Below are 12979 nucleotides of genomic sequence, written 5' to 3'. Positions count from 1 at the left end.
TTTGGGGGCTCGGGAGCGAGTCAAGGATGCTGCAGAGCTGTTCCTCTCTTCCTCTGAGTGCTGGCAGATCGCTCTGTTGCAGTTGGCTCTCTTCTCTGAACAGTGAGGTGTAGCTGAGTTCTTCTAAGTGTAGCGGTTTCTTCGCGCTTGCTCATAGGTTTCCTCTCTATTAATGGCTGTTTGCAAGCATTGTAAATGTAGTATATAGAAAATATGTCAGCGTCGGAAAAACATATTCTGTACAAAAGCAAGTGGCAACTTTTCCAAACCCCGCTTTGAAATGCGGCATAATTAGGACCAAGAAAAAGAATGATATCTTACATATGTTTTATGATATGTTTATGATATCTTACATATGTCTAGAAATTGAACATGAAGATACTTACAAACACTGTAGTTATTTTGCAGCTAAAATATTATTCTCTACCAAATAGTGTGTTTTGATGAAGTGTGAATTAATTTAATACGCTGTACAGCCTGTCTACTTGAGTTCTAGTAAATTAAAATAACTTCCATTTCTTTTATTTCACATTCAGACATACGTTTTCTCTCAGATAATTTTTATTCAATATGGCTAAAAGAAAACGAGCACTATTTACTTCCAAGTGATGTTTTAAGAGATCTTAAAACATTTGTTGCCCTCCATTAACTCTTACTCTGTTTTATCCTTACTTTGTGCTAATATTATTTGGCTTTGTGTATCTCTAATGGGCATATTTCTAAAGTGAGACTTCTCACAGTTGAGAGTGAGGGAGAAGGGTTGGATCGTCATCCCTGCATCATCCCTGCCACTTCAGTGCCCGCGGCTGGGGGTGCTACTTGCTCACAGGGCCTAAATTACGTCTCTCCTCTCCCCCAGCCATCTTTTTCGGACTCAGAAGTCCTTGCTTATTTTTGTTATTGTTGTTTTTCTTTTAATCTGGAACTCGTTCCATGCTTTGGATGATGCTCGTTGTCCTGCTTTGAACAGGACTGTTCCAGCTCCACAGTATCCTTTTCAAGAATCAGAACAGCACATGTTGTTCGAAGTAGTGGGCAAACGAGGAAATTAGAGAATAGCATTAAGTTCTCCCTTTTGTTTTGATTCCCTTTTTCATAATTTCCAATCTTTTTTAAATAATAGCTAATAGTGTTTTTCTCATAGTTTATAATTATTTATTGATTCCTTTTCTAATAATTTCTAATAATCTTTTTATATGCTTTTTTAATTGCTGCTGAGTAATGAGCTTATATTTTCATGGATCTGTTGAAAACTCTAGCACCTCAGTCCTCTGATGGCTAAGGCTCAGCCCAAAACCCAATCGCTGTATGTGTTTCTTTTTTCCGCTAACGCATCACTTTACGCTTGTCTCACTGAATTTCAAGTACCATTTCATTTCCCATTATTGAGTCTTGTAAGATGTTTCTGTATTTCTTCACAGTTGACCCTTGTCTTTACTATCCTAAATAATTGGTGGTGTTGGCAAATTTTGTCACCTCGTTGCTGAGTTGATTTTCTATGTTGTTTGTTAATGCATTGAACAGCATCAGTCCCACACAGACCTGTGAGCGTTGCCACTGGTGACATCCCGCTGCTGCAGCTGTGGGCTGTGTGCTCCCACCCTACGCTTCACTTGTAACTATTTTTGTTTGTTTGTTTGTTTGTTTTTTACCTTTGCAGGACCATGGCTGCGTGGTTTCCCTTAAAGCCTTTGGTGAGGGACTTTGTTAAAATAATTCTTTTGGAAATGCAGATTGGCTCTGTCAGCAGGGTCACCTTTATCTGTGAGCTTGGTTGTCTTTTCAGGGGTTTCATTAAGTTTTTGAAACAGGATATCCCCTAACAGGAACCCTCGTGATTCTTTTCCGTTCTAATGTATTTATCGATGTGCCGCTGATTCTCTTTCTTACTGTCGTTACCAACTTACCAGTTTGTAAGTCCTCAGATCTCTCCTCGTAGTCTTTTTCTAAAATCCTTTGTTTGCCGTGATTCAGTCCTCACGTTCAGAGGACTCATGTGAATAATGTGTTATACGCACTTTGCTTCAGCAGTTTCATCTGTGAGAGCCTCTGGACCCTTTGGAGGAGTATTGTGTGGTCCTACTGGCTTGTTACTGAACAAGCAAAGCAAATGCCCTTCTGTGTATTTCATACCTACAATTAGAAACAGCCTCTGATGAGGGTCCACACACACACACACACACACACACAGAAGTATATATTTTAATGCTGAGGATTCAGAGTTTAAATGTGGCAGTGATGAGTGCTGGAAGGGTTACCACATATTAAAAAAACAGGAACATGCACTAAAGCCCCAAATTTAGAGGAACACTGTTTGGGTTAAAAATTAAAAAAAAAAAAAACAACCTTGAAAGTTTGGAAAATCCAGAACTGACGTTTTCCATGCGAGTTTTATTTGCCCTAAAATAGAGTGTGTGTTTATTAAGTGTGTCTTTAATTACCTGCTCAGATGCTGTTGCATGTTTTGGGTTTTTTTTTTTCCCCGCAACTAGACTTTTGCCTCAGTGCATGAAGATCAGCATAGGAAGAGGGCAGCATCTGATTGTGTGCGAAACCAAAAGCCTACTGGTTTTCAAACTTTCCATGTGGCCTAACCTGCAACCTGAATCATTTTCTTTTATTACAGCTTATTAGTATGTGATATATATTTAACTCCTTTAAGCTTAGAAAAGAGTGCTGCAAGTTTAAACTTCTTCTTTTACCTATTGTTTGATTTTTTTTTCCTTTGTTTGTTTTTTAAAGACTTGACACAGTAGCTTTCTTCCAGACTTTCTCCCCCCCCATACTCTGAGACCTTTCAGGCATAACTTCCTAATTTGTTGAGCATCGTAGCATGTGGATCTACTGATTTATGCATATTATTGTCTAAAGTATTCCTGCACCTGTTTGGTATCAACAGCATTATTGACATAGTCTTAATTACCTGTTAATTGTTCATTGTCCTAGTGGTGCATTGACTTTTAAAAACCACTTCTGTTCAGCCATTTTAAAATCAACGTTTATTTTGGTGTCTGTCTTTCTCATTAGCGGATCTGCTTCCTCAGTGTACTGCCTTTTCCTGCTCATTATTTTTAAAAGCCTTTCTTGTTCCTGCTAAATTTTTTGAGTAGCATTAACTCATTCTGCCTTTCTGCTTCTCTTCTTTTCCTTTTGCTCTGTTGATTTCTTCATTTCGGTAGCGGCTTTGTCTTATCCTCCAGTCCTTTGAGCCTTTGAGTAGTGTCTCGGGAAGCTATATTGACTGCTTCTGCCTTTAATTCTTATTTTTCAAAGGAACTATGGTCTGTTGCACTTTGTTTCTAACCTTTCAGGGGCTAGTCTCTCATTTGTCTGTGAAGAGAGCTTCACTGTTTGCTTCCACCTCATTATGTTCAGTTTTCCAAAAATTTTTTTGTAACGTTTTGTTGTATTCTGTTGTTTTGTTTTATTTTTCACATCAACTGGGTTATACTTGGCCTCAAACCAATCCACTTAGTAGTTAAACATGAAATGTTCGCTGGAGATATTCAAAACCCGTCTGGATGTGATCCTGGGCAATATGCTCTAGGTGACCCTGCTTGAGCAGGGAGGTTGGACTAGATGATCTCCAGAGGTCCCTTCCAGCCTAAACGATTCTGTGAAATGGAACTGTAGTTGTGTAATTAAGCAACTCTAGCTAAATAAAGTACTTACTACCTCAAAACTTAATTGGTAGCATTTTTAAATCACAGTGAGTCAAGTGCTCTAAAATTAGGTTAGGTAAGGCTTAAGCGAAAATGTTAGCAGCTTATAGTCACTGCCATCAAGCTTTCTGCATATCTTTAATGAGGATCCAGCTGTCATCCTCTGTGGAGCTTGAGAATATTATGAAAGATATATTTGTCAGACAGGAAGTATCTGGTGAGCTTAAGTTCACCAAAACTTGATTTTATAGTCTTTCTATAGATATCCACTTCCAGGTAATATCTTACGGATCTTTGTTGAAAGTATTTTGGCACGTAATATCTACTGTTTCTTTTCAAGCTCCCCTGTATCGATGGTATCCCCTAGCACTGTTGACTTTCCTTTGGTACGTGATCTGGGGGCATTAGCTGGCTGGTACTTTTTATTTAGTGTCACTTCTGTTTTGCTGCAAGTGTGTTTTTGTACTTCTTGCGTCCGTATGCAGAGTTTAGCTGATACTTCTTTTGTTCTTACAAATTCACGTATCAGTGAACTTTTCTGGTGGGAATGGAAAGTGGAGAGCCCTTACTATGATAGTTTAAGTAATATATTGAGAAATACTGCTTGCTGGTGTGATGTGCAACGTTCTCTCTGAAGAAGTAGAGTGAGTTTCTTCATTGTTCCTCGCACTGAGTAATACATAGCATTATATTGTATCTACTGTTACTTTTTTTAGTAAAAGGAAAGCTTGCTCTCAAAAGTCTGGTACCTTCATCTATTCTACTTGGATTTTAGTTAATATGTTCTTTTGCTAACCTTTTTATCATTTCCTGGGACTGTGTAAAGCAGCAGCAGGAAAGCAGGTTAATAGAAGAATATAGACTCTAAAGTGTTCTAAAAGATGCGGGTTTTGGTCCCAGTGGAGACTGACACTCCGGCCTACTTACTGTAGCTGGAACGTATTGATTTTCTCCTCCCCCATTTTTAGCTTCACCACTGAATTAGGTATTGTGAAGCATCTTTCCCTGTGAAGAGAGGAAAAACTGTCATGAACTTTTTCACCCTAACAGTACGGCATTTCAAACTGAACGAGATTGAATGGAAAAGGCTGCAAGGACTCTTAAAAACCTTATAACTTAGCTCCCCGCTCTCATTTCTCCCTCACTGACGGGTGTTCCAGCAACCTGGAAAGCATGATAGATGATCATAAGAAATGAATTTTTAAATCATATTTTTTAAAAAAAACAACAGCAAAAAAAAAAAAAATCCCTGAAAACAATGTATTCCTGTGGCACGATCTCCTAAGGTTAGTAATGTGGTCTTGTGCAAGTTTCCAGCAAGATGTTCAGTTACTGCTATAATTGGCTGATGAGTAGGTTTGGACCTAACTAGAATGCCAGTGTTCGATTTCGCAGTGTCCTCTGTGAAGATATGTCACCATTTACCCTGGCTTTAGTGACAATTTTCTAAAAAGGAAACTCGTGGGAAATCATTATGCTGTTTATATGTCTCCCTTGCTGGAGAGCATTATCCTGTGATATTTTAGCGCTGTTTTCCACTGCATGATGGCATCTAGCTAAGGTTAAGGCAGAACAAGTCCCTTTGCAATTTTGTGACTATATTTTACTGGCTGAAGGAGAAAAGATAACCGACAATTAAGTATTTCGGATGTCACTGAAAGAACATGTGCAGCTAATCAATGACATCCTTAGGGAACACGATTTTATGAAACTGATAAGGTAGAAAAATTGGGATTTTAGTGATTTGTGTTACATAATAATAATTGCACCCTTTCAATGAAAAAGACATTTCTGCTGATGTAAACATCAAGCTTTCCCTTGTGGTTTCTTTTTTCTGAAGCATGCAGTAGTTCATTAAAGTGTGACAGTAACGGATAAACACCCTTTACGATTTTTTAAGAAAATATGGTGCTTATGCTCCTAGTTCAGCTGAAATCAATGAGTTTGAAAAATGTGTTTCTGGAGTCACTTCCCAAATCACTTGCTAGGGACTGTATTAGGTGTTTTACTTCTTTTTTATTTTAGAAAGGAAATATGCATGCTATTCTTCCCTCCCCCCCCTTAAATTAGCCCGTTTGACACTCTGAGGGCCCATATTTGAGACTCGTTACTATGATCTTGGTAGAATTCAGGTGCATTGGAAAACTACGTTACTAATGGTCTAATTGTGAGTTTTCATTTCTTTGAAGATATATCTTCGAAGTTCCTTACTGCAGAACATAGTGGGCAGCAGTCACGTTTACAAGGCAAGGTCATTTATTGACTTGAACAAAGGCTACGTTTGAGCACGCTGCGTCACAAATAATAGATAGTGGCTTAGAGATTCAACTGCTGGTTCATTTTCTGCTCAGCTACTATTTAAAGATTATGGAGTTCACAAACTATACTTTTCCTAAAGTTTTTAGTCAGAAGTCAAAAATCTGTGGTCATGTCTTTTATTCCAGGTAAATTAAACCAATTGTGATTACATTTCTTTCTGATTCTAAGCGTATTTATTGAGTGGAGGAGTGCGCACTTGAGACTGCTTCTGTTTTTCTCTAGTTATCCACTTTGGGCCTCTACTAGAAGCAGGAAATATGGCTAGACATACACAACTAATGCAGTGTGGCTGTTCTTTTGTCGTCCCCAAATTTTTTTCTCTTTTCCTTCATGTTCTAGTGTGTAAATTGAAGGGCTGGATTATCTGCTGGCCCTTTTTCATTAAAGCCAATGGAGGCAGATAATTTGACCCGGAGTTTAGTATAATTAACCTGTGGCTTCATTTGTCTTTTCATTCTTTAAAATGCACATCCTGTTACATTAATGGGAAAATCTTCCTTTGTGCAATGCAATCCTACTTCCCTTCATGAAATTCTGGAAATGACAGAATTCCATATTAGCAGAGGCAGGGTGCAAAATATGGTGCTGGGTAAATTACTTTGGCTTTTTTGCATACTCTACACTTTCAAGTTTATTGATCACCAGATAGAGGTATTATTAACAATTAACAAGCTACTTGGAGAAGACCCTGAAATAGATGCTATTTCCTTAAATCTTTTAGTAAAATTTTTTGCCAAAATTAGGGCAGGCCTTCTAGCTGGTTAGCAGAGTTTGGGTTGACTCGGTGCCCAGCAGTCCTGAAAAAAATTGAAAGAGGTAAAATGAGATATTAATCTGGAGTGAGTAGAAGTAGCAAGAACTATGTTTGTTAGCATTGCCAGGGCTATTACTTTTTATGCAGTGACATATCCTTCTGTTCTTCCCCCACGATCACTATTCTGCTCAGCAGCCTCAGCTAGCAACTGAGCTTTTGGAAGAAGCTGTCAAGAAGTATGAGATTGCACAGAAATGTGGGGTATCCTTAAACATCTTTATACAACTTTTTGTAGTACTCCATTGCATACTGTTAGTGAAGTGGTTTTGTTTGAGCAAATCATTCACGTTGTTAGGCGAATCACGCACCCTCTGAATATGCATCCCCCTCCACCCCTCCTTTTATGCATATCTTGAATGCAGAACAAGATGAATTTTGCAGCAGCAGAGTGCTGATTTTACAGAATGCAAATGAGGTGGCATGTAATGCAGCATCCTCAGACAGAGGTGAACTGAAAGGCTTAACACTTGCCAACACTTCAGACCTTCCCGTTTCTTCCATAGGTGTTGACATAGCCATTAAAATCTACAACAGAACAGTTCAGAAGCTGCGTTCTTTTGCCTGTTCTTCCTTTTTTTCAACTTGTTAGTGGTGACCTCAGCTGCTGTTAAAGAAATGTCCACCCTGAATTCAGAGTTGGGAATATAACATAAGAAAAAAGAAAAGAAACCAATTCCCAAATATCTTTGTTTTAAAATTTATTTTTCTCTTTCAGTCCATATACATTTTAGGTAATTGTCACACTAACTAGGTTTTCATTACACAAATAACCGAGCTGTTTGCTATTAGACTAGGTGACCTCTAGAGGTTTCTTCCAACCTAAACGATTTTGTGATTCTGTTGTTCTCCACATACTGCTGCATCTTCTTAGTGATATTATGATGTGAAAGAATATGCATGCAGGAATAAGTTATCTCCTGAATGTAAGCAGAGTAACCATTACCATTCTTGTCGCTTCTCTGCGTGGATAGCTTTACTTGTGCAAGCAGTTTTGTTTAACCAGTTATTTATGAATTTAGTAAAGCTTCTTCCATATTTATGTTCAGTCTAAGATTAGGCCTTTATGAAGGAAAGCTATTTAGGGAAGAGCTTGTGGCTTTTGTTTGTCTGTGAAGTACTGTACTCAAACAGTTACATAGATCTGTGCGTGCTATCAGACTGTATAGTAGCATGAACAAGTACACAGGGACTGAATCTTTCAGATGAGTTCATTGAATTTATGAGCTGTTTTGTCTGTCTTGCGTGAAAATTAAAGATCAGTAATGATTTTGGGGCTGCTTCTATAAAACTGTCAGATCTATCCTTTTCTTTAAAAGTCATTCTTTCATGATGAATGTGTGCCTAACCATCTCATTTACTTGCTATGTATTTTTAAGTAAGTGTACTGCTAATTACTTTACTCAAAATTATAAATCCTCTCATCAGTGAAAAAAGAAAGGAGAATGGAGTCCAGCCGTTAGGTTATTGCTACGGAAGAACGTGGTGGGTTTAGAGAGGCAGTAGCTCTTTGAGATCTTTGTCATTAGGGATCGCCGTGTAGATGTAAGGAGTACATTGTAAGTACATCTATCAAGCCAAGCAAACAGTTTACCTTGTTAGCATTTACTGAGGCATGCGTTAATGAAACTGTACAAACTGGAGACTTCCTTTTTCCACTGATGAGCCAGACAGGAATCTTCTGGGAGGTGAACGTGACAGCACTGAGCTGTAGCTGTTTTATTTTATGTTTTACATAAACAGAATTGTAGTCACAAGTGAGTGTGCCAATACCTTAGTTTCAGAATCAGGCATCTCTGCTTGAGACGTATCTAGCTTGTCACTGGTGATGGCAGGTGAAAGTATCTCCCAAAGTCTAAGAATGGAGTCACAGGAGCTGAATGTTTTAATATGTGATTCATTAAGAATTACGGTTTCCCAGTTGAAATGCTTATACTCCGTAATAAGTGAAAAGGCTTGGAGAAGAATTGAACCGTGTTGCACGTGAGAAGTCTTTTGGTAGTTTGAATAAAACTTTGTGATATTTAAAATATGAAACAATCTTTGTTTTCTTATTGTCCCTTTTTTTTTTTTTTTAATTACAGACAGTCATTTTAGAAAATGAAGAACTCCCTAAAATATTTCTTGATTTCCTGAATGTTCGCCATGTGCCTACCCTGCCAAAAGCAGAAAGTTGTGGGTAAGTTCTCATTTACTGAAAAATATATGGAGGCCAAAAGGCCCATATCCATTCAGTGCTGATGCAATTGCATTGACTTAAAATGGTCTTGCTGCCAGCTCTAACATGGTAAAATAAATGGGCATTAGGTTCATGTTAAGTATGTTTATATATCCCCAAAAGGTGATAAAATAAATTCAGACTATTCAGAGATTGAAGTGAGGTTTAATGTAATATCCTTGGAAAGCAAAGGAGAGGTTTAGATGAGAAAAATATGATTTTCTTGTACGTCTTGGAGTATCTTCTGAAAGGAATTTTCAAAGGTATTCATAAGCACTCACTACAGTTGTGCTGAAAGCATTTGTGTGTGTGGGTTTTCTGGTTATCGGTATTTGGTCGAGATAGAAATTTATTCTGCGACCATCTTTTTGTTTGGGAATGGTGTCTTTCACCTCTTTGGTGGTATCTACCCAATGGCCACATTGCCCTTCCCCTGGGAAGAGTTCTTGATCAGGGTGGAAGAAAGGAATCTCAGTATGGCTATGATTAGCGTAAGGATAACAAATTCCCAAAACAGTGTAACCAGAAACTCTTATACTCTGCAGGTATAATGTTTGTAGGGAGAATTATCTCTTTTACTAGGCAAGCTGACATAGTTGGAAAGTCCAGCAGTGTTGTCAGAACTCGTTCCCAGGAAAGCAGTGTGGCCCTTTTCTGCTTTCGGGGAGTTTCTGTGCATCAACAGCAGAGGACTCGCGCTCAGGAGGAGAGCTGAAGAAGCTATAAATGATTTTGAGGCCCTCCTTAACTTAGGGCTGTCTAGGACCCTGAGCAGTCCCTAGAGTCGTTCAGACATCTACCCCCCAGTACGCCTGTCGTCGCCATTAAAGCGGAAGTTTTGTCAGGATAGTTGCACTGCTGAGCAGTGGAGCCAGATGAGGAGCACGGTGGCGTACGAGGAGCTGAGAACGGGCTGGAGGGAAGGTCTAGTTTTTCCCACATTGGGAGTAAATCTGCACCTGCCTTTCGGTAGGATGCAAGAACACAATGGAAATTCAGCACAGCTTTAAATCATTTTCTTCTTCCTTAAATGGGTAGCCTTGCAAAGGGTAATTTAGGTCTACATCACAGGCTGTACTTTCTCTGCAGAGTCTTGGCATTGTTGTTTCAAAAGCGGTTAGTAAGATCAAGTTTGGAAATCATTGTTCACTTTCAGTACAGCTAACGTTAAAGATCTGTAGGAATTATTTTACTTTTGCCACGTTTATACGATGGTTTTGAATGTTCATATCATAGCAAATATAGTCCATATGCAGTCTGTGTAATATTGTCAGTCCTGCCACTCTCACTAGTTGAAAGAAACTGTAAATGATCTGTCCTTACTGTCCAAAAAACTCCAGATTTAAATATTCAGCTTTTAGTCATCTAGGGACAACTTTGTAGACTTGTAGTTTTCACTTGTAGTTAATGATGTCAACCAATGCCCTCAGTGGAAATGCATCCTATCACTGCATACATAGATAGATATGTATGCATGTGAACTTATTACAGAGATAGATGCTGTCACTTCGAAGCAGTGGCTGCAAAATGATAAGATCTCCCACGTTCATTTAACCGTGTTGTATTATGCAGCCGCTGACCAGAAAAAGGATGCTCCCTTTGGTGGTTGTTAAAAGACTTTTTTTGCTTATGAAGTTAATTTTATTGTAATCAGTTTCCTCTCACTTTAATTGCAGCTCTTTTGATGAAACAGAATCAGAAGAATCAAGGTGAGCTTGATTCCTACTCTTTCTAGGATGTTAGATTAATAAACTACTTGAAATTATTGGTTTTTCCTGTATTTGTTCCTTGCAGTTGTCAAAATAACAATAGTTTAGCCTTAAAAGTAGATATATTTGTTAAATAATGTGGCTGATTTCATCAGTTTCTCTAGATCCATTTGTAGTATGAACTGAGCATGCATCTTGTACGGAGAAAATTCTTGCAAAACCTTAGTAGGATATTATCTCTGAATATTTTTACCCATTGTAGTGTATTGTTTGTAGCAAGATTTATCAGATGGAATTAGGGGTTTGGGTTCTCGCCTATACGTTTGGCGGAGCTCTGTATGGATTTGGTGCACCGCTTTGCAAGCGTATGTAGAGAGTGGAGCAGAAAGCGCTGGCCCTAAGGAGTAGAGGGTTCCCTTTGCCTAAGCCCCATGGGAGACAGCTGTGTAATGGGCTGCCAAGGGCTTGCTTCCACTGGGTCGGGTGTGTGACGGGCAGATGGAAGAACAGCATGAAACTGTGAGTCTGCCCAATGGCCTGGAGACTGTGCACACTGATCTTAGCCTCCTAAGGTGGCCTGCATTACACTGAGTACTGCAGTGCAGATGGGGGTGAGGAAGACTCAGAGCTGGCTGCAGGACGCCTCTCCAGGACGCGATGCAGTCACCTCAGATTTCACATTGATGGCCTCGCGTTGTGATGAGGAACAGCAAGCGTTGCTCCCCGGAAATGGGGTCTGCTCTTCTTGACAGCCCCGGCATGCCGAAATGCACTGACATTGCTCTCGAGCAGCTTGATCACCTCGCTTTATCAAAGCTAGTTTGTAGAATATTCTGTTTACTGTCCCTTGATACTGACATCCCTGTTCTTGACCTTTCCAGCAAACTGTCCCACCAGCCTGTGCTGCTGTTCCTAAGGGATCCATATGTCTTGCCTAAAGCCAACGGTAATCAAACCTGTCATCTGTTAACAGCGCTTAACTCTTCTGACCCTGCACCACATAAACCACGTTATTATTAATACAGGCCTAGTTAAATGATGCCAGTCCAAAATCTAATAACCTGCCAATAAAGCAATAGTTCTTTCGTAGGAGACTGTTAAAACCTGAAGTGAGATGGATGAGTTATAAAAGGATGGAATTTTTCCCCCAGTTGTTTTCTCAGTCAAATCTACTGAGATTTCCAATCAAAAGACTAAGAACGTTGCTCTTTTTTTTTTTTTTTTTTTTTCTTTTTTGACCCTTTGGGCTGTTTTGCCTGAAGCATTTGAACTGAGAGGCCCAGTCCTTTGTAAGTGCTTTTTCCCTAAACACCAGTCGATCTACTGCGAGCATGTTTGTATTTCTGTTTGGATTATTACTATTTCTTATCGTTTATAACCTCTAGAGCGCTTTAGGAAAAAAAGAATGTATACTTTAAGTATAATTGATGTGTTCACTGGACATTTATGTTAGCCTTCATCTTTTAATACATGCTTCAAAGGAGTGTTTGAAATAGCTTATTATCAACTTTTTTCTTTTTTTAAAAAAAGTTCTTTCTTTGCATTATTAATTCAGAGAGCTTATTCTCTATCTTCTTTCTAGAATTAAATATGTGGAGAAAAAAATATCATTTCTAGTAGTGCTTTTTACCTGGATTTGTCATTTTACCTGATAGAACTGTTATTTCTACTGCATTTTATGTTAAAAGTGTATTTGTTTTTAGGTTTTTTTTTTTTATATGTCTGAATACAATTCCATGGGAGAATTTTCTCCCAGAACTGTAAACTGAGACTCTTAAATGTGGGTTTTTGCTATGGGTTGAAATCAAGAGTCAGGTTCTTGAGCTGCCTTGAAAATCATGGCACTTTGAAGAGTAATTTGGGGAAAGGACAAGTGTTTGCTTATAGTTTCTGAGCCAGTGACATGTACTTCCTCCAGGTTTTTAAGCTTTTCTTCAAAGCCACAGGGACTGTGATCATGTATTTTGAGAAGGTTAGTCTCTCTTGCAGCTGTAGCAAGTAGCATGGCCCAACAGGAGTGAGGCCTGGAGTCCTACTGAACTTGAAGTCTCAGGTCTGGAGCGAAACAGTCGGTGCAGAGGTCCTGCATCACCAAGGTCCACACTAGATACGTTCCAGGTTTTTGTTTGTTTGCTCGGTTTTTCACTTTGGACTAGCTCTAATCTGGCCGGCTGGCTGAATGTCTGTTTGAGGCTGGAGGGCAAAACACTGAAGCCCAGTGTGCGGAGATGCTGAGAAGAGTCAGCTCACAAGGTCACTG

General features: G+C 39.0%; 1 protein-coding gene across 7 annotated transcripts in view; it reads left to right on the top strand.

The window, feature by feature from the left end:
• The window catches only part of LOC104150252 (sorting nexin-24), an 88712-nt gene that overhangs the window by 71604 nt on the left and 4129 nt on the right, over positions 1 to 12979 (top strand). For 6 of the 7 annotated variants that reach the window (XM_068926090.1, XM_009684391.2, XM_068926089.1 and 3 more), the window contains 3 exons: positions 8877 to 8971; positions 10687 to 10719; positions 11601 to 11665. In XM_068926090.1, coding sequence (XP_068782191.1) covers positions 8877 to 8971; positions 10687 to 10719; positions 11601 to 11665 — 193 coding nt within the window. Of the gene's footprint in view, positions 1 to 8876; positions 8972 to 10686; positions 10720 to 11600; positions 11666 to 12979 lie in introns of those variants that run through there. The other variant, XR_011137553.1, reaches the window with a different exon arrangement.

This window comes from Struthio camelus, chromosome W (genome assembly GCF_040807025.1).
Source record: "Struthio camelus isolate bStrCam1 chromosome W, bStrCam1.hap1, whole genome shotgun sequence".
Classification (NCBI taxonomy): Eukaryota; Metazoa; Chordata; class Aves; order Struthioniformes; family Struthionidae; genus Struthio; species Struthio camelus.
Note: the sequence above shows the minus strand (reverse complement) of the source record. Positions and strands in the feature narration are given on the sequence as shown.